The sequence below is a fragment of the Calidris pugnax genome, unplaced genomic scaffold (genome assembly GCF_001431845.1).
Source record: "Calidris pugnax isolate Ruff unplaced genomic scaffold, ASM143184v1 scaffold178, whole genome shotgun sequence".
In the NCBI taxonomy this organism is placed as follows: domain Eukaryota; kingdom Metazoa; phylum Chordata; class Aves; order Charadriiformes; family Scolopacidae; genus Calidris; species Calidris pugnax.
In genome coordinates, this window is record NW_015090986.1 from 22,293 (window position 1) to 42,522 (window position 20,230).

The following is a 20,230-nucleotide window of genomic DNA, read 5'->3' on the forward strand; positions in this document are numbered from 1 at the left end:
GCTGGAGAAAGGGACTCCCAAAGAGCTGAGGGAGAGAGGGAGAGAAAAGGTGTCCCGCTGAGTGCCCTGGCAGTGACGACCGCTGGCGCTGCAGGCAGCCTCAGCTCGCCGGTGGCCAGGATGGCCAGAGCTGCTGCGCCCATGCTGCTGCGCAGAGGTGGTGGCTTCCCACAGCCTGATGGGCGGGAGGCTGTGCCATCCCCCACCATGGCCGATGCGCCGGTTCATCCCAGGCTGCTGCCACCCACATGGCTAAGACCCCAGCAAGGGAGGAGCTCCTCACCATCTCCTGGTCAATGCCATCCTTGGGCCACCTGGTGCTGGTGCCAGGTCCTTCTCCACCAGGCAGCTCTCCAGCCACTCTTCCCACAGTCTGAGGCCTTCATGGGCTTGTGGTGACCCAAGTGCAGGACCCAGCACTTGGCCTTGTTGAACCTCACACCATTGGCCTCGCACCGTCAGTCCAGCCTGTCCAGATCCCTCTGCAGAGCCTTCCCACCCTCCAGCACATGCACACTCCTGAACAATTGCTGTCATCTGCAAGCTTCCTCAGGGTGCACGCCCTCCCTTCCTCCGGGACATCGATAAAGATACTAGAAGCATAGAAGCATAGAATGGTTAGGGTTGGAAGGGACCTTAATAATCAGCAAGTTACATCCCCCCTGCCATGGGCATGGACACCTCCCACCAGACCAGCTTGCTCAAAGCCCCCTCCAGCCTGGCCTTGAGCGCTTCCAGGGATGGAACCCCTTTCCTAAGACCTTTCCTAAGACCATTTCTGGTCTGATGGCGTACTCGCCTACACTAGTAGTGGCGAGGCCGGAGTTCTTGCTGAAAGAGAACATCCTAGCAGTTTTCCCTGTGTTAGGAATTCCTTCGTTTGCTGTTTAGTGCTTTTTCGAGTCCTTGAAGAATTTGTTCTTGGATTCCAATGAGTCTTGCAGAGTCAATAATGGTCAACCTAACTGATGTTCTTTGGGCGGTCATTTAACATTAGTTGTGAATCCTGCTCTGCAAGCATAACAGCGAAGGAAGAAGTTAATGACACAGTGTATGCCCCCACTCAATTGAGGGTGCAAATTACTTTGGCAAGAGTGGAATTTTATCCTTCTATCTTATCTCCAGGCTGGATATCCTGTACTTGCGTTCCAGTGGGTACTGGTTGAACCCATCTGGTTTGTGCCCTATTTACTTGTAGATGTTTTTTGTATCCCCTAAAGAAACTTGGAACGCGTTCATCTCCACCTACGAGGCTGGTCCGAGTGGGGATAAAAGTCCCAGGTACAGCCAAGTGCCTGCCAGACACCGGTTCTGCTGGTGACAACCCTAGACATTGTTGAGGCCTATTAGTAATATCCCATAGTGCTATTCCTAAAAATTCGGGCCATTTCAATCCTACTTGACTACAAGTTCAAGCAATTTTATTTGGAAGACACCTATTCTACTACAAGGTGGCACACTTAGAGGACAAGGGAAAGGCTGTGGATGTTGTGTACCTGGACTTTAGCAAAGCCTTTCACTGTTTACCACAGCATACTCTGGGAGAAGCTGACTGTTCATGGCTTGGATGGATGTACACTTCAGTGAGTAAAAAATTGGCTGGATGGCTGGGCCAAAAGGGATGTGGTAAACGGAGTTAAATACACCTGGTGGCCGGTCCTGGGTGGTGTTCCCCAGGGCTCACTCCTGGGGCCTGTTCTCTTTAATATCTTGATCAACATCCTGGGCAAGGGAATCAAGTGCACCCTCCGTAAGCTTCCAGATGACACTAAATTGGGTAAGAGTCTTGATCTGCTGGAGGGTGGAAAGGCTCTGCAGAGGGATCTGGACAGTCTGGATTGATGGGCCAAGGCCAGTGGTCTCAGGTTCAAGAAGGCCGGGTTCTGCACTCTGGGTCACAACAACCCCATGAACGCCACAGGCCTGGAGAAGAGTGGCTGGAGAGCTTCCTGGCAGAAAAGACCTGGGGGTGTTGGTCAGCAGCAGCTGAATATGAGCCAGCAGTGAGACCAGGTGGCCAGGAAGGGCAATAGCAACCTGGCCCGTGAGCGGAATGGTGTGTCCAGCAGGACTGGGAAAGTAACCATCACACCGTACTCGGCGCCGGTGAGGACTCTGCTCAAGTACTGCATTTCGGCCTTTCGCTGACCCCCACCAACGCTCTGCCAAATTTACCCAAAACAGGTTGGACAGAAACACATCCAGGTGGGTTTTGAATACCCCAGAGGCGACTCCATTCTCTCTCTGGGCAGCCTGTTCCAGTCCTCTGGCCGTGAGCGGAATGGTGTGTCCAGCAGGACTGGGAAAGTAACCATCACACCGTACTCGGCGCCGGTGAGGACTCTGCTCAAGTACTGCATTTCGGCCTTTCGCTGACCCCCACCAACGCTCTGCCAAATTTACCCAAAACAGGTTGGACAGAAACACATCCAGGTGGGTTTTGAATACCCCAGAGGCGACTCCATTCTCTCTCTGGGCAGCCTGTTCCAGTCCTCTGGCATCCTCTAAGTCAAGTGTTTTTCCTCATGTTGAGATGGAATTTTCTGTGTTCCTGATTTGCCCATTGCACCTTGTCCTGTTGGAGGGCATCGCTGAAAAGATTCTGAAGATGCAGAACTGCCTTTTGATGGAAAGCTGAAGCATCAGGCATGTCAGCCAGCGTGGCTTGGCCGGTGCAGGTGTACCCTGCGTAGGCTCTGGTCCATGCACTCTCCAGGAGCTGTGGGGGCTGAAAGCAGCCCCAGCGCCCAGCAGGGAAGGAGAGAGTGGAGCAGAAGCTGGGGAAGGCTGGGCAAAGAGGGGCATGCTCTAAGAGAAAGAGGCTGATGGACAGCCCTGACCTTTTCCCAGGGCGCTGTGTGCTCGCTGCCGCAAAGACCCTGCCCCATCCCACAGCCCCTTCCCCCGGCAGCCCTGCAGCCCCCAGGCAGCACCCCTCTTGGAGCCCTTTGTGCCTCCCCTGCCCCCACGGCTTCTTCCTGAGATGCCCAGGACCACCTGCATTAGGAACTGTTGTGTTACGGATTCAGGAATTTGCGAGTTAGAAATGTCATGAGTTGCTGAGGTGATGAATCAATGAGTTCACGTGTTAGACACGGCTGTGCAAAGGGCCCTGGGCCCTTGTTTCACCTCTGTGTTTGTTTTCTGGCTTAAAGAACTGATAAGCTTAATGTACAGGCGACATTGTCCTGTGCATTTGAGCATCTGAAAGGAGCCTTCTCCTGTTCCACCCTCTGGCTGATGGGGTGACAGCCAGGAAGCAGGAAATACATACAAATGTACACATACACAGCAGGGATCCCTCCAGTATCAGGCCTTAGCCACCCACTCTGCCCAGTGACTGCCCCTGGAGGCGCAGGTCATAAAATCATAGAATGGTTAGAGTTGGAAGGGACCTTAAAGATCATTGAGTTCCACCCCCCTGCCATGGGCAGGGACACCTCCCACTAGACCAGATTGCTCAAAGCCCCATCCAGCCTGGCCTTGAACACTTCCAGGGATGGGGCATCCACAATTTCCCTGGGCACCCTCACAGTCAAGAATTTATTCCTGTTATCTAATCTAAATCTCCCTTCTTTCAGTTTAAAACGATTACCCCATGTCTTATCGCTACACTCCCTGATCAAGATTCCCTCCCCATCTCTCCTGTAGGCGCCCTTTAAGTACTGGAAGATCTTTCTGGAGCCTTCTCCAGGATGAAAAACCCCAACTCCCTCAGCCTATCCTCATAGTAGAGGTTCTCCAGCCCTTGGATCATTTGTGGCCCTTCTCAGGTCCCATTCCAACAGGTCCACGTCCTTTTGGTGCTGAGGACTCCAGAGTTAGACTCAGTACTCCAGGTGGGATCTTACCAGAAGGGAGTAGAGGGGCAGAATGGCCCCCCTCAACCTGCTGGCCATGTTGCTTTTGATGCAGCCCAGGATGTGGTTGGCTTTCCAGGCTGTGAGGGCACATTGCTGGCTCATGTTGAGTTTCTCATCTATCAGCACCCCGAAGTCCTCTCCTCAGTACTGTTATCTATCCATTCTGTGCCCAGTCTGTATTTGTCATTGGGATTGCCATGACCCAGGTGCAGGACCTTGCATGTGGCTTCGTTGAACTTCATGAGGTTTGCATGGGCCCACCTCTCAACCCTGTTCAGGTCCCTCTGGATGGCATCCCTTCCTTCCAGCATGTCCTTCCCTCCACCAGAGCCACACAGCTTGATGTCATCCAGAAACTTGCTGAGGGTGCACTCTATCCCACTGTCCATGTCTCCAATAAAGACGTTAAACAGCACTGGTCCCTGAACCCAACCCCACTCATCACTGGCTTCCACTTGGACACTGAGCTATTGACTGTAACTCTTTGAATGTGACCAGCCAGCCAGTTCCTTATCTACTGACTAGTCCATCCATCCAATTCATTCCTGTCCAATTTAGAGACCAGGATGTCACATGGGACAGTGTGAAACGCTTTGTGTAAGTCCAGGCAGATGACATCTCTTGCTCTCCTCTTATCTACCAATGCTCTACCAAGAGTCTACCAAGTTTGTCAGGCATGACTTGCCCCTGGTGAAGTCGTGCTGGCTGTCACCAATCACCTCCTTATTTTCCACATGACTTAGCAGAGATTCCAGGAAGTTCTGCTCCATGATCTTGCCAGGAACAGAGGTGAGACTGAATGGCCTGCAGTTCCCCAGTCTTCCTTTTTTCCTTTTTGAAAACAGAAGTTATGTTTCTCCTTTTCCAGACAGTGGGAACTTCACTGCCACACTGCCATGACTTTTCAAATATAATAGAAAGTGACTTAGCAACTTCATTCACCAGATCCTTCAGGACCCGTGGATAGATTTCATCAGGTCCCATGGACTTAACGCACTTTCTGGTTTCTTAGATGGTCTTGAACCTGATCTTCTCCTACAGTGTGCCCTCCCCTGGTCCCTCCAGCACTGAGCTTGGACTTTGGACCACACCAACACCCTGGGCTCCCAGCTCATGACCATGTCCCCCTCTGTGGGGGCTGGCATCCAGCCCTGTCCCATATATGCACCCAGGGAGTAGCTGGAAATGCAGTCCCTCATTGCCCTCTACAACTGCCTGAAAGGAAGGTGTAGAGAGGTGGGTGTTGGCCTCTTCTACCCAGGGAATAATGACAGGACCAGAGGAAATGGTCTAAAGTTGTGGCAGGGGAGGTTTAGATTAGATATTAGGAAGAATTACTTTACTGAGAGAGTGGTCAGGCACTGGAACAGCCTGCCCAGGGAGGTGGTGGAGTCACCATCCCTGGGGGTATTTAAGAAACATGTAGACATGGCTCTTCAGGGCATGCTCTAGTGCCCAAGATTATTGTTTTGTGGGTGGGTGTGATGTGGTGAGGTGTTGTGGTTTTTGTTTTGGTTTTTGGTGGGTTTTTGGGGGTTTTTTTTGAGATTGGACTCGATGATCTCACATCCTTCCAACCTTCCAACCATGGTGATTCTGTGATTCTGTGGTGTGGGGGACTAACACCATCCCCAGTAACAGCACAGCCAGAGCTGGCAGCCCCCTTGGCCACACACACTGCACTGGGGTGGCACAGCAGGGCACAGCGGGAGCACGCAGCCCCTCGGCCACAAACATTGTGCTGGGCTGGCACAGCATCCCAGGAACAAAAGGCTCGAAGTGGGTGCTGCCTGGGGGCTGCAGCGCTGCCGGGGGAAGAGGCTGTGGGATGGGGCAGGGTCTTTGGGACAGCGAGCACACTGTGCCTGGGAAAGTGTCACATGCATGCACACTGGCACCCTTGGTGCTGCCCTGACTACCCTGGGCTTGTTCTCACGCTCCCCCTCCCCAAACACCCGCTGTGGCTGGCACCAGCAGCACGAGGGGGTTCCCAAACGCCTCTCCATTTGGTCTGGGAGGGTGAAGCCTCGGGACCCCACTGGGAGTGGGAGATGAGGCTGGGAGCCCTGGTGGGGAGAGACCACCAAGTGTTGCAGGGCAACCAAGACCTGTGAGGGAGCCCCAGAGAGTAAGTATTTTTGTCTTTTTATCACCCCTATGTCAGCAAAGTTCCTGTTTCTTGAGGTGTCCTGAGAAGGCAGCCCACAGGATAGTGCATGATGTGAGGAGCCTGCTCGGTAAACGAGGGAACGGAGACAGAAAGCAAAACCATGGGGTTTACAGGAAGCCAGCACTGATAGTGTCACTGCCACCACCCCCTGAGCCACAGTCTGCAGCTGCTCCAAACACCCCCGACCCCGGCCCGCTTCCCACATGTCCCCGTCCTTGAGCCTTCCTCAGCTCTCCTGCTCCCCTGCAGCCACAGCCCAACCTGGCCGCATCCTGCCCTGACACTCACTGCTCTCCCTCTGCTCATGGCCCAGGACCACGCTCTGGCCCGCACTGCCCTGGGCTTTTCCTGTGCCTCTTGGGGTGGACCTCGCCTTGCCCTGCCCTCCTGACTCCCTCTCCTTCTGTCCCTCCCTCCCCTGCAGTGAGCAGGGGCAGTTTGGGGTGCAGGGGCTCCTGCAGGGTGGGCCTGAAGCCCAGAGAGAGCCCTCAGCCAGGGGAGAGTGGCACCCAGGCCAGGGACCCCCAGGCTGGGCCAGGTGCCCTGAAACACTGCTCCGGCCCGGGTGCATGGAGAGTTGCTCTTGCAGCCAAGGGCTTCCGCTACTTTAGCTACTAGTGCTGAGCTACTAGTGCTGCGTGGGACTCTTTGGAGAGGAGAACACAGTTAATCAAACTAGTGTCACTGCCACCACCCCCTGAGCCACAGTCTGCAGCTGCTCCAAACACCCCCGACCCCGGCCCGCTTCCCACATGTCCCCGTCCTTGAGCCTTCCTCAGCTCTCCTGCTCCCCTGCAGCCACAGCCCAACCTGGCCGCATCCTGCCCTGACACTCACTGCTCTCCCTCTGCTCATGGCCCAGGACCACGCTCTGGCCCGCACTGCCCTGGGCTTTTCCTGTGCCTCTTGGGGTGGACCTCGCCTTGCCGTGCCCTCCTGACTCCCTCTCCTTCTGTCCCTCCCTCCCCTCAGTGAGCAGGGGCAGTTTGGGGTGCAGGGGTTCCTGCAGGGTGGGCCTGAAGCCCAGAGAGAGCCCTCAGCTAGGGGACAGTGGCACCCAGGCCAGGGACCCCCAGGCTGGGCCATATCAGGGGGCACCTCCAGTCAGTCCTAAGTCCTCAGCTCCATGCCCATCCCTGTCCCTCCCTCCATCTCGTTCCCCTTCTCCACCCCTATCCCCCTGTCCGTCCTCATCCCCATCCCTGTCCCCATCCCCCTCCCCGCCCCTGTGCCTGTCCTTAAGCCTTCGCCCTATTCATCCTTCCTGCCGGCGCCACCCGCGAATTTACGGGAAGCAGTCTCGAGTGGGAGCCGCTCTATAAAGAGCCCGGCGCAGCGTCGCGGCGGGATTCGGTTTCGCCGCCGCAGCCCGATGAGCCGCTTCTTCCTCTCCGTGCTCGCCCTGCCCGCCGGGGGGGCCCTGGCCGCGGCCGCGACGGGGAGCCAGGTGGGAGCGGGGACACGCGTGAGAGAGCCTGCCGGGGAGACACGCGTGGGAAACTCGGTGCCGGGGGGCAGGCTGCACGGGGGACACGCGTGGGGGTCCCAGGTTCCGGGGGGCAGGTTGCACGGGAGACACGCGTGGGGGTCCCAGGTTGCGGGGAGGGGCACGAGTGAGAAATCCACCCCCGACGGGTATCCCCAGCCGCAGGGGGACTCCCTGCCTGAGGAGGGGGGACACCGAGGGAGCTCCCGGTGAGGGAGGTGCTCCGGGGGGGGTGAAACACCCCGAGGTTCTCCGTGTCCCCCGGGAGGGGTGCACATGACAATCCCTCCCCTGGCGCAGGGGGCCCCCGCTCAGCCCACCCCAGCTTTTGGTCCTCCTGAGGTGGCTGAGACGTCATCCACTTTATAAATCACGTCTCTTAAAAAACAAGTGCCTGAGCTCTCTCTGGGCTCTGGAGGCACCCTGCTGTGCTGCTGCCCATAGCTTGCCCCTGTGTTTTCCCCCTCTTTTCCAAGTTGCTCTGCCAAGCAGCCGAGATCCCCAAGGGGGAAAATGCCAGTACGAAGGAGGCAAAGGCAAACAACACCAAGTGGTGGCCAAGTTATGAGAAGAAACACCCCACAAGGAAGACCAAGGTGAGTGCCAGCACTCTGTGGCTGTCAGGAGGGCATGGGCAGGGGGCTTAGCCCATGGGGCAGGGGCTGTGTGCAGGCAGCCCTGGGGACTTGTCTGCTCATCTCCCTGCAGTGTGACCTGACTGGCTGGTGGAAGAATGACTTGGGCTCCAAGATGCTTGTGTCTAAGGTTGACAACCTGGGAAACTTCTCTGGCGAGTACCACACTGCTGTGTCCAGTGCCCAGAAACCCATTGAGCCATCCCCCCTGATTGGCTCCCAGCACTTGGATGAAGATGGGCAATGTACCTTTGGCTTCACTGTAAACTGGAAGTTTTCTGGTCAGTAGCTGCAGCGACAGCCGTGCCTTGGTGGGGTGGTAGGATGGGGGAAGGGATCTTAGGCTCCCAGTGCCCACTCCAATCCCTCTGTCCCCTCTCCTGTCCCCAGTCTGTCCTTCTCTAATCTCTCCCCACTCTGGACGGTGTCTGCAGACAGCAGGACACCTCCTGAAACACTGTTTGGGCTAGGCAGCATCGAGACTTGCATTGACAGCATCTCTGCTGTGGAGCATTTCCCTGCAAACATCTGGGGCAACCCCCTTGGGCTCCGTGAGCATTAAACCCACTGGCCCAAAAGCGGCTGGGGTCCCGCTGGGGTGCTAACAGCCACTACTCCCCCAGACTCCACAGCTGTCTTCACGGGCCAGTGCTTTGCTGGAGAAGGTGGGGAGGAGGTCCTGCAGTCCACCTGGCTGCTGCGGGAGAAGGTTGACTCTCTGCCCAGTGACTGGAAAGCCACCAGGTGAGCCATTGGACACCCAGCTGGCTGAGACCCCTGTTTCTCCACTGGCTGGGCACCAATGGGCTTCTGCTTCCCCACAGGACTGGCCACAACGTCTTCACTCGGCTGGGCTGAAAGGAGAAGGGGGAAGCCTCTCATCTCAGTGGGACTTGGAAGACTCAGTGTTTACCAGCATGAGGGGTGCTATCAGCTCTATGTGAAGATACTCCCCCAAAAAATAAAGTTTTTTCCTTTAAATCCAACTTTGTTGCTGTGCATTTGGATCCACGGTGTAGTCTGTGTATGTGTCCTGGGGAAGCTGGGCTAAAGCACTGTGGTGGGGTGTGGGGGTGAAACTCTCACCCCGTTGCTCCAGGAGAAGGCTGGCCTCAAAAGAGCCAAAATGGGAAAAAAGCTTTTCCAACCCAAATGGGATGGTGTATCCCCAAAGTGATCCTCTGACACCAAGCACAGGTCAGCACTAGCTCTTCTCTGCTTAGTACCTGGCGAGCATGATGGGAGGGTAAGCTGAGGGATGCTTCTGCACCCCAAAAAGCCCCCCACCTCTGAGGAAGCCCTCAGACAGGCAGGTGAAGGGTCCTGGCTGTGACCACACTCCTCTGCTCCACATCCGCAGCACAGCACAGCTAGCTGCAGCACATCAAGCCCCAAAACTCTTCCTAGGGAAATGTGTGTGATTTACTGGAAAGGGGATTTCCTGCAAACCCAGCCCTAAAGCCCTGCCTTGCTGTACTTTGTCACTCACTGTAATGAGTTCAGCCCTCTCAGCTGAAACAAATGATTTCCAGGAAACTCAGCTCCAGGGTCTGAATCTGAAACTTGGTCCTCAAGCTGTCCAGTCTCAGAACAGCGCCAGATGATGCTGCACCCGCCTCGTTGCACCTTGCCAGGGCTTTGAGGAGCCCAAAGGCAGGAGTGGGCTGGTGGGGATGCCACCTCCCGCTGCTGCCCTGGTTTTCCTGCCATGAATGCTGTGGGAGAGCTTTGCTAACAGCATCGGTGCCTTTAGCAATTTTTCTACCTGCTCTGTGTTTTAGCCCACCTCGCTGCAGACTTGCATGTAGTTTGCTTTTCACATTTTCCTCTCTTGGGTCCGTCTTCTGCTTCTGCAGCAATGCTGCTATATTTCCTTCTCGGTGCCTCCCTGGAATTTCTCCAGCTTTTTCAGTTGCCTGGCAGCCTTTCTGAGCAGAGTGCCTTTGCACCAGCCCTCTACTACTACCATGTCCTTCGGTCTGTGCAGCCTTTTACTTGCTTTAGAGGAACCTGAGAGTTAAGAAAGAGGGTGGCAGAGGGACTACAGGACTCTGCCCTCACCCCCAAGTGTGGTTGGCTCAGCAGCGAGACATTCCACTAAGCCCACAGCCTCACTGCATGCATCCTCCTGCCTTCTTGTTCAGCATCTCTCCTGGAGAGGTCTCCCCAGAGCTGTGCAGCAGTCCTGGGGTGCTCTAGCATGGGGGCAGTGCTGACCACGGTTTGAGCCAACCCTTGCAGGCAGCCACAGTGCCGATGAGAAATGCAGTGGGCATGGGCTGGCAGGGTTGTTTGCAAAGCCAGTCCTATCTCAGGGCACTCAGCAAAGCCATGACACATCCAGCATCTCGGTTGCAGGCGACAGATCCTGGTGTGCCATGGGTGCCTGCAGGTGTTGGGGGGCATCTGTGGCTCAGGATGCTTCCCTGTGGGTGTTGGGCATTTATCAGCACTGGATTTTACCCAGCCTTGACACCTGCCTGTTGTGCTCGTGTCTTCTCTGCCCCTCTGAGCCACAAACCCAGAACTATTCTACTCCTTCCAGCTCGGGCACATCAGCACAGCATCAGCACAGCGGAGGTGAGCCCTGCAGCCCTGCCACAGACCTCCCTCCAGGAGGTAAACCATCTGTTGCTGCTGCATGGTAAGCCTTGGTCATGGTCATTCATGCACCATTAACACTTTCAGAGGCATGGGGAGCTGGAGGAGGCAGGAGGCACCTTGCAACCACAGGCAGCATGTCTCTGCTGCCGTGTCTGTGTTGCCCAGGAGATAGTGTATCGGTTGCACAGGGGGTTGTGTATTGGTTGAAAAAAGAAAAACTAACTTATTGGGATCTTGACATCAGGTAATACTCACATGGGGAATCAGTCAGTCACTCTCTGAACAGAGAGGGAGTCCCCATTGCAGGGGTCTTTGCAGCAGCACCTCCAGTAGGGTCAGGTGAGACTCCCCAAACCTCTCCCTGCTCAGGTCTTCTCCAGCTGTTGGCTGTGTTCCAGAGTATGCATGATCCTTCACTACTGTTTATCTCAGCTACAGGGAAAACACCACTTACCTGTCTTAACCACGTGCAGAAGACTGTCCTAGATGATGATTTCTGCAGGGATTGTTCCTATTGACTCTTTACAGATGTCTGAACACTGAACATCTCACTTCTCCACCCCTGCTCTGTGCTGGGGCTGCACCCGTGGGAGCAGCATGGAGACCACAGGGGAGTTGAGCCCTGGGCATGGGTACTGATGCTGGGAGCCATCTGGGCAGCAAGTGAGGAAGAGTGGTGATGGGACTCTGAAGGCCTTTTGGAGCAAGCTCCTGGGATGAGAGCTGAAGGCATCTACTATAATTTTATAATTAAAACCAAAGTGCAATTTGCACACGGGCATCACCACATCCTGCTCCCTGGGAAGAGGAGAGCGGCCCTCCTGGTGTCTTCAAACCTGGGGCAGATGTGTCTCTGGAGGATGCTGGAAGCAGATGCTCATCCCCTGTGCAGGACGGGGGCCACAGAGAACCTTCCTCAACTGGACACAGCCAGGTGCTAGCTCTGTCTTCCCCTGCAGCACCAGCAGTGACACACACATTCACCCAGCAGGAGAGATATCCTTCAGTGCAGCAGAGAGGAGCTGGTCTGGCTGTGCTTGCTGCAGCACTGTGTTTGGATGGCAGTGCTGGGACGGTGGCAGTGGGGCAGTGCCAGCCTATGCCCACCCCAGGGACTCTGTTGTGCAGCAAGGAATGGGCTGGCAGAGCCTCTTGGATCGTGGATGTGCAAACCATCCCAGAACCCCCTCCTCTCTGCTCAGCCGTGCTCATCCCTATGTTCCTCCAGTGTTGCCCAGGTCACACAGACCTCCTCACCTCGCCTGTCCTCCTGTCCCTGGCACCCGGCCACCCTGCCACCCACCTCACAGCTGCCAGCCCAGTGCCTGTGGGGCTCTGGTTACAGCCCTATAAAGGGGGCTGGGACACAGGGCCAGGAGGAAGCTGTGCTGGGTGCTTCAGCCCCACGGCCATGGGGAGCAGCACTTTCGCCCTGGTCCTTACCCTGGCCTTGGTGGCACGCGTGGCCCCTGCGGAGAGGAAGGTACGGGGATGGGTGGTGATGGGGACACGACAGACATGGCAGTGGGATGCAGTGTGAGCAGCCAGTGGGGGGGGGTGCCCCCTCTTAAATGCCATCTTAGGCTGGGACAAGCAGGAGAGCTTTGCAAGCTTCTAGTCCAGGCAATGGGCAGGGTACCTCTGGGTCACCCCCAGCCACCCAGTGACCATCTCCACAAAGCTTTGTTCCCACAGGGGCACCCACACGTGAAGCATCCTGCAGGGTCTGTGCCCAGGGTTACCACTCGTGGGGCATCCCTTCCCATGAGGGCTGCGCACAGGGCATCCCCTCCCATGGGATCCGTGCTCAGGACACTGTTCATGGGGCATCCCACCCTACAGGGTCTGTGTCCCGGGGTACCATGCACAGGGCATCCCCTCCCACGGGATGTGTGCCCAGGGGGACCACATACAGGGCATCCCTTCCCCTGCGGTCTGTGCCCCGGGGCACCGTGCACACCTCTGGGCTGGGACGCGCTGGCCAGGGCTGCACCATCCACTCAGCAGCTGGCAGCACCTGGGGGACCATTTCTTCAAAGTGGGGACAAGGAGAGCTGTGCTCCACAATGACACTCATAGCAGGGCTCACAGCTCCAGTGGGAGGGATGGGGTCCCCTCTGTGCCACGCGCAGGGGCAGAGGGGCCACTGTGGTGTCTCTTCAGTGCCAGCTCCGTGGGCTGTGGAGGAACGAGCAGGACTCGCTGATGGAGATTTCAGCAGTGAGAGACAACGGGGAGTTCCAGGGGAAGTACCTCACACAGGTCACCCTCGCCGGTGGCTGCGCCCGTGCCTCCCTCCTGACAGGCGCCCAGCAGCAGCCCAGTGAGGGGGGCTGGCCCACCTTCGCCTTCACCGTGCGCTGGGACAAGTTCTCCAGTAAGTGCTGGGACACCCAGGGTGGGCACTGGGAGCCACGTGGGTAGCCAGCAGGATTTTGGCTCCTTGCTGGAAGTTCTGCTGGGTGATGCTTTGGTGCAGCTAAGCAGGAGGAGGCAGCAGTGTCGGCCCCGCCGTGGGGCTAAAGGGCAGTGCTGGGCTCTCACGAGGCAGCCTCTCCTTGCCCAGAGTCTTTGCACCCATCCCTCCCAGGCAGTCTGAGGTGCCCATGGTGGGTCTGGACCCCATTAATCCTCGGAGGATGCAGTGGTGCAGAGCCTGGCTCACCCGAGGGAGCTGCTGAGGAAGGGCAGGACCCCCCAGAGTGGGTTGAGTGGGTGTGTGGATGTTGGAGTGGAAATACGGCTGTGGCCAGGAGGACCTCGGAGAAGGGGAAGCAGGCAGCGTGTGTGGGTGCATCCCCATTGATCCTCCCAGCAAGCCCTTCCCACAGATGCCACCACGGCCTTTGCGGGGCAGTGCTTCTTGGACACAGGCGGGAAGGAGACGCTGACCACCATGTGGCTGCTGCGCGAAGCTGTCGGGTCCCTGGAGGAAGACTGGAAAGCCACAAGGTAGTGGGGGGACATGGGAGACAGTGACTCTCCCCAGGACCCCTAAGGACAAGCATCCCCCTGGGTGAGGGGACCAACCCTGGGAACCCCACAGGGTTTGCAACTGGGGTGTCAATGCCTCCTTGTAGGGGCTTGCCCTGGCCAGGGGCATCCAGCAGCTGCTTGGGGCAAGTTGGGGACATAAAGGCAGAGCCCCAAGTGGGTTGTGTCTGCAGGTCATCCCACAGGAACTCTCTGCTTCCCACAGGGTGGGCAGAAACGTCTTCACGCGCAAACGCACCCCAAAAGGAAAGATCCTGCCAAGCTTGTCTTCATCCTGTGAGGACACAGCTTCATCTGCCCCATGATGGCACGTTTCAGCTGCAGCCTGAATAACAAATGCAAACAAAACCAGCCGCTCACATAAGAAAAAAAATAAATAAATTAAAGTCATGTCAGCTGTGGTTGTCTTTTTTTAAAAACTGCCTTCGCTCCCCTGCTGAGGCAGCTTCTGTCCCCATGGGTACCCCTGCAGCAGTGAGAACTCACCACTGTCCTTCACCAGGGACATCTGGATCCCCCTCAAGTTACTCCCATCCAACTACCCAGGCTTATTGCCCACCTCATCCTAACACAAACTTCCACCCCGCATCATCACTCCCCAGCTGCCTGCTGGTGGCAGACACGGAGTCGGCATCCTGAATCCAGCCACCATCCTTGTGGTGCCTTCATACCCATCTCAGCTAGATGCCCTGCCAGCCCTAGGACTCCCTGTAGGGCTGGGTGATGGAGGTAACGGCATTGGTAGGTGCGAGATGTCAGTAAAGCACTTCCTTTGTGCTGCACATCACCTGAACTAAAATCTGCACAGTTAAAGCCCCCATCCCATCCCATCATGTCCTCCTGAGCTGCCACCAGGGATTTTACCCTTCTCTGCCGCTGCATTTCAGCAGTGCCACTCTATCTGCCTCTGTGGACACCTGCCAAGCTTGGTCAGCTCTTTCGACACAGCATTTCTGGCAGGTCCACGGAGGGAAATGAAGCCTCTTGCAGAAGAAGGGTTACAAATATGATGCAGCCCCAGGGATGCCAGCACACCAGCTGTACAGTCCACCGAGCCTGGCCCAGCCCCAGTGAGGCCAGTGCACGCTGCCGTGACACGGAGTGGTGGCTGCCACCTCCCTGGCAGCTGAAACAGGGCAGCTTGTCCCTGCCAAACAGGGCAGAAAGGCAGGGGCTGGTGTCAGGCCAGAAGGATGGAGCGTGGCACCCAGGACAAGAGTAAGAGATCCCCCAAGGGGGGAATTTCTCAGGCTCCTATGATAAGCCCATGAGTTTGGGACTGTGAAAGGCAACAAGGAAAAGTGATGTGTCAGGAGAGGAGAGGTTTCCGCTCACCCCAGCCTTTGGAGCCATCTGGACCAGAGGGAGAGGCACTGAGCAGCACCAGCATTGGGGTCCTGGAGTGAGCTGGGGCTCATGGTGGGCACTGAGCGATTGCACCCCAGGGTGGGACCCCACCACCCCTAATACGCCCACCGCAGCCCTGCTGCCACAGGACACTGCTGTCCTGAGGGCAGTACGTTGTGACACAATTTAATCTCACCCTAATTTTCAGTTGCCCACAGCCCCATGCCCTCCCCAGGTGCTGCAGTAAGCAGAGAAGCAGCTCAGGAACGCAGCCTCTGGTTTGTACATCCAAAGGCCCTCAGAGCAGCAAAACTAAGGAAGAGGTGCAAATACAAGGCTGGTCAGATCGCTGGGTGTGTTTGGCAAACACAGTCCCTCGAACCCCAGTGCCCCTTGGGGGTTACTCCTTCCTCTGACTCCTGTAAAAGCAAAAGCAGCACAATCAGCAGTGGTTATACAGAAGGTGCTGGGGAGATGCTGTTGCTGCTGAAGCAGAAGACAGGGTGAGCCTTCCCTCCTGAGCAGCCACTGAAGCTTGCCCCTGCCCAGGATGCCCTGGTACCCCCTGGGTGACACCCTAGCCAGGCAAGTGGGACTGGCAAAGCAGGAATCAGTTAAATGTTTAAGAAGATAATAATTTCCAGCCTGCGTCCCAGGCAGGCAGTTGATGTTTCCCTGCTGCTATCAGTGCCTTAAAAAAAAGCCCACACCCCCTCCTCTCCGCTCAGCCGTGCTCATCCCCACGTTCCTCCAGCGCTGCCCAGGTCACACAGACCTCCTCACCTCGCCTGTCCTCCTGTCCCTGGCACCCGGCCACCCTGCTACCCACCTCACAGCTGCCAGCCCAGTGCCTGTGGGGCTCTGGTTACAGCCCTATAAAGGGGGCCGGGACACAGGGCCAGGAGGAAGCTGTGCTGGGTGCTTCAGCCCCACGGCCATGGGGAGCAGCACTTTCGCCCTGGTCCTTACCCTGGCCTTGGTGGCACGCATGGCCCCTGCGGAGAGGAAGGTACGGGGATGGGTGGTGATGGGGACACGACAGACATGGCAGTGGGATGCAGTGTGAGCAGCCAGTGGGGGGGGGTGCCCCCTCTTAAATGCCATCTTAGGCTGGGACAAGCAGGAGAGCTTTGCAAGCTTCTAGTCCAGGCAATGGGCAGGGTACCTCTGGGTCACCCCCAGCCACCCAGTGACCATCTCCACATAATACGCCCACCGCAGCCCTGCTGCCACAGGACACTGCTGTCCTGAGGGCAGTACGTTGTGACACAATTTAATCTCACCCTAATTTTCAGTTGCCCACAGCCCCATGCCCTCCCCAGGTGCTGCAGTAAGCAGAGAAGCAGCTCAGGAACGCAGCCTCTGGTTTGTACATCCAAAGGCCCTCAGAGCAGCAAAACTAAGGAAGAGGTGCAAATACAAGGCTGGTCAGATCGCTGGGTGTGTTTGGCAAACACAGTCCCTCGAACCCCAGTGCCCCTTGGGGGTTACTCCTTCCTCTGACTCCTGTAAAAGCAAAAGCAGCACAATCAGCAGTGGTTATACAGAAGGTGCTGGGGAGATGCTGTTGCTGCTGAAGCAGAAGACAGGGTGAGCCTTCCCTCCTGAGCAGCCACTGAAGCTTGCCCCTGCCCAGGATGCCCTGGTACCCCCTGGGTGACACCCTAGCCAGGCAAGTGGGACTGGCAAAGCAGGAATCAGTTAAATGTTTAAGAAGATAATAATTTCCAGCCTGCGTCCCAGGCAGGCAGTTGATGTTTCCCTGCTGCTATCAGTGCCTTAAAAAAAAGCCCACACCCCCTCCTCTCCGCTCAGCCGTGCTCATCCCCACGTTCCTCCAGCGCTGCCCAGGTCACACAGACCTCCTCACCTCGCCTGTCCTGTCCCTGGCACCCGGCCACCCTGCCACCCACCCCACGACTGCCAGCCCAGTGCCTGTGGGGCTCTGGTTACAGCCCTATAAAGGGGGCCGGGACACAGGGCCAGGAGGAAGCTGTGCCGGGCACTTGGTAGCCCCACAGCCATGGGGAGCAGAACTTCTGCCCTGGTGCTTGCCCTGGCCCTGGTGGCATGTGTCTCCCCTGCGGAGAGGAAGGTACAGGGACGGGTGGTGAAGGGGGTGTGTTGCTGGCACCCTGCTAGACCCCCCAAAAGCTGCTGCTGGGGGTATGGTGCTCAGCAAGGAGCCGGGGCTGGGCTGGTGGGACCAAGCACCACGCAGTGCTGAGGGAAGCTGTGGAGAGGCTGGGAGGGAGGAACCGCTCCTGCAAGGATGTTCCTGGCTGTGGGAATCCCTTGAGAGACCATCACACACAGCTCTGCCCCAGAGAAACCCTGTTTCCCACCAAGCGTGGAGGGAAAGCAGTGGACCCTCTCCTTCAGCATGGGGAGGACCCACTGTCCCCGGGGTGGCAGCAGCAAACTGCCCAGAGCAGTGGTGGGACTGAAGGCCATCAGTGCCATGGTGGCACTCATGCCAAGGTGGCGATGGCGGTGGCACCAGCTTCACACAGGGTGTGTGGTGTGTCCCCCAGGGCTGCAGCCATCCTTGGGCAGGGCCAGGGTGGTGGGGTGGGAGCAGGATGCCCCCCTGGTCACAGCTCTGGCCTTGCAGTGCCTCCTCTCCGGGTCCTGGCGGAGCGACACCGGCTGCCGGATGGTGGTGTCCGTCCTTGGCAAGGATGGCAGCTTCTCTGGTTCCTACCTGCCGGGGCCTGCCACCAGGGACTCTGAAATCCTCACCTCACCACTGGAAGGGTCCCAGCAGGACGCCAGGCTGGTCCCACAGCCAACCTTCTCCTTCACCGTGCACTGGCAGCTCCGAGGTAGGGAGAAGAGGGTCATCACCTTGCAGCAGAGATGCCAGCAGGACGCAGAGGCTGGGTTTGTGCTTCACCACCCTGATTCACACCACTTTGGACCCTTCCAGACTCAGAGACAGCCCGGACAACCGTCTTCCTGGGCCAGTGCTACGTGGACACCAATGGGGAGGAGACCCTGCATGCCCTGTGGCTTCTGCGAGAAGCTGCCGAGAGCCCCGAGGAGGACTGGAAAGCCACCCGGTGAGTGCTGGATCTCAGCCACTGCTGTGCCAAGCTTTCCTGTACCCCGGGGCTGGAGAAGGGAGAAATCCCACAGGATAAGGCATGCTGGGACTGGGAGGGTGAAATGAGTTTGTCACCAGTAACGAGTAGGGTCTAAGGAACATCCCTTGACCCAGTCACCTCCTGCATCCCGGGTGTGCCCCAAGGAAATTTACCCCAGGACAGACCCCCTCAAGACTCTCCTACTACTTTGCCCAGCAGACATAGAGAAGGCTCCAGGGAGACCTGCAGATGTCAAGGGGCCTACAGGAAAGATAGGGAGAGACTCTTTATCGGGAAGTGGAGAGACAGGACAAGGGGGAAAAAGTTTTAAACTGAAAGAGGGGAGATTTAGATTAGATTTTAGGAAGAAACTCTTTACTGTGAGGGTGGTGAGACACTGGAACAGGCTGTCCAGGGAAGCTGTGGATGCTCCACCCCTGCAAGCATTCAAGACCAGGCCCAATGGAGCTAGTGGGAATTGTAGGGAATGTAGCCCTCCCTCACTGCAGGAGGGCTGGACTAGATGATCTTTAAAGTCCCTCCCAAGCCGAACCATTCTATGGTTCCATGATTCTATGACATGATGCCAGCACCTGGTGCAGCCTCTGCCACACGGTGCTGGAGCTGTTGGGTACCAGCATCCAGCAAGACAGCAGGGGACACGGTCCCTGGCATCACATCTCCCCTCTGCACCTACCACCACAGTGTAGGTGACCCCACCTGGGTGAACCACAGTGACCTGGACTTTCCTGCAGGATTGGCACCAGCATTTTCACCCGGATAAAATAACGACGAGTGGGAAAATCCGGGAGGCCCAGGACGGCAAGGAGACGGCAGTTCCCCCAGCCAGGCTCTGCCCGCGCTGACGTGCTGCATTTCAGCAGCTCTCACCCCACAGGTTCATGCTTTCCCAGGCAAGTTCAGCCCAGCATGAAGGCTGGGCACCAGCTACAAAATAAAGGGTTTCTGCAGGGATGCAGAGCTTGGCGCTGTTTTCTGCCCTGCCTCAGACCCGTGGGGTTTGGCTTGCCCCACAGCCACCTTCCCGCGGGGAGGCTTCATGCAGCGTCGTCAAGGGCAGCAGGGTCCCCAAGGATGGAGGGCTGTCCCATGTCCCCTCCCTGGCAGCGTGCAGGAACCTGCAAACCTACTGCCCTGCTCTGGGTAACCTACCCCTTGGGGGGGTCCCTCACAAACATCCCCAGGGGGGTGCAGGCTGACCTGGGCTGCGTCCGGGTGGCGGGATGAGGGACATCCTCGGTGGGATGCCACGGGCAGCATGTCCCAGGGCTGCAGGGCAGGCTGCAGGCAGCTCGCCCTCCCCGTGCGAGCGGAGCAGAGGAAGTTTCTCAGGCACCCGAATGGACGGGGCGGGTGGGGGAGACTGCAAATGGCTTTTGCAGAGCCGGCAGCCTCCCGTTCCCAGCCCCGGCGGATGTGGCGCGGCGGCCGGCTGCCAGCTCCCCTCCCACCCCAGGAACGGGGAAAGATCCCAAACAGCCCATCCCAGGAGACAACCCCTCAAGGCGGCTGTGTCCCCCCAACAGCGCACAGCCAGGGGTCCCCAGCCAAGCCCTGGCTACACCGAATGTGGCCAGAGAAATCTGGCCACGCATCTGGCACCCACTGGGCTTTTTCCAGGCATCTCAGCCTGACCTCTCTGCTTTCTGCCTCAGACACCTTGACAAAACGGTCCCAGCACGACCAGCTCCACGCTGACCCCCCAACACACTGAACCCCCAAGGTTCAGCAATCCCGGGGTGCTGAGGTGCCCTGTTTTGGGAGCTGGGGGAAGGCGGTGGTTGTTCCACTGCCGTATTTCCAGTTGACTTTTTAAACGGGTGCTCGGATTTCTGCTAGTTTTTCTGTTTCCACCAATATCCAGCAGCTGGTGCTGGTGGATAAAAATAGGATGGATGCTGACACCGGGTTTAGGTTTCCTTTGAAAAGGAGGGTTTGTCTTACTTCTGCTACTGACTGAAATTCCCACCTCTCTGAGAAATCCCAACTCCTGCAGAAAAAAAAAAAAAAAAAAAAGGCAGAAC

The 20,230-nt window shown here is 57.3% G+C and overlaps 3 protein-coding genes across 3 annotated transcripts; all 3 read left to right on the forward strand.

Annotated features, from left to right (window-relative positions):
* The first annotated feature begins 7,337 nt into the window (after window positions 1-7,337).
* LOC106894900 (avidin-like) lies at window positions 7,338-9,140 on the forward strand. The gene is made up of 5 exons (XM_014953896.1): window positions 7,338-7,480; window positions 7,996-8,115; window positions 8,228-8,435; window positions 8,778-8,898; window positions 8,979-9,140. Exons 1-5 carry the CDS (start codon window positions 7,406-7,408, stop codon window positions 9,010-9,012), a joined length of 558 nt encoding a protein of 185 aa, XP_014809382.1. The 5' UTR covers window positions 7,338-7,405; the 3' UTR covers window positions 9,013-9,140.
* Window positions 9,141-12,169: 3,029 nt separating this feature from the next.
* On the forward strand, window positions 12,170-14,057 carry LOC106894901 (avidin-like). Its single transcript, XM_014953897.1, has 4 exons — window positions 12,170-12,241; window positions 12,922-13,135; window positions 13,590-13,710; window positions 13,958-14,057. Exons 1-4 carry the CDS (start codon window positions 12,170-12,172, stop codon window positions 14,055-14,057), a joined length of 507 nt encoding a protein of 168 aa, XP_014809383.1.
* A 3,019-nt stretch (window positions 14,058-17,076) lies between these two features.
* On the forward strand, window positions 17,077-19,140 carry LOC106894906 (avidin-like). The gene is made up of 4 exons (XM_014953902.1): window positions 17,077-17,194; window positions 17,714-17,924; window positions 18,029-18,161; window positions 18,941-19,140. The coding sequence occupies exons 1-4, from the start codon at window positions 17,123-17,125 to the stop codon at window positions 18,972-18,974; spliced, it is 450 nt and encodes a 149-aa protein (XP_014809388.1). The 5' UTR covers window positions 17,077-17,122; the 3' UTR covers window positions 18,975-19,140.
* The last annotated feature ends 1,090 nt before the right edge of the window (window positions 19,141-20,230 follow it).

What these genes read in the sequence shown, in the direction of transcription:
- LOC106894900 (XM_014953896.1), top strand. Translation starts at nt 7,406, where the DNA reads ATGAGCCGCTTCTTCCTCTCCGTGCTCGCCCTGCCCGCCGGGGGGGCC. An exon ending in ACCCCACAAGGAAGACCAAG is followed by an intron (nt 8,116 to 8,227) that starts GTGAGTGCCAGC and finishes ATCTCCCTGCAG; the next exon opens with TGTGACCTGACTGGCTGGTG. An exon ending in TGTAAACTGGAAGTTTTCTG is followed by an intron (nt 8,436 to 8,777) that starts GTCAGTAGCTGC and finishes CTACTCCCCCAG; the next exon opens with ACTCCACAGCTGTCTTCACG.
- LOC106894901 (XM_014953897.1), top strand. Translation starts at nt 12,170, where the DNA reads ATGGGGAGCAGCACTTTCGCCCTGGTCCTTACCCTGGCCTTGGTGGCA. An exon ending in TGGCCCCTGCGGAGAGGAAG is followed by an intron (nt 12,242 to 12,921) that starts GTACGGGGATGG and finishes GTGTCTCTTCAG; the next exon opens with TGCCAGCTCCGTGGGCTGTG. An exon ending in GAAGACTGGAAAGCCACAAG is followed by an intron (nt 13,711 to 13,957) that starts GTAGTGGGGGGA and finishes TGCTTCCCACAG; the next exon opens with GGTGGGCAGAAACGTCTTCA.
- LOC106894906 (XM_014953902.1), top strand. Translation starts at nt 17,123, where the DNA reads ATGGGGAGCAGAACTTCTGCCCTGGTGCTTGCCCTGGCCCTGGTGGCA. An exon ending in TCTCCCCTGCGGAGAGGAAG is followed by an intron (nt 17,195 to 17,713) that starts GTACAGGGACGG and finishes CTGGCCTTGCAG; the next exon opens with TGCCTCCTCTCCGGGTCCTG. An exon ending in CGTGCACTGGCAGCTCCGAG is followed by an intron (nt 17,925 to 18,028) that starts GTAGGGAGAAGA and finishes GGACCCTTCCAG; the next exon opens with ACTCAGAGACAGCCCGGACA.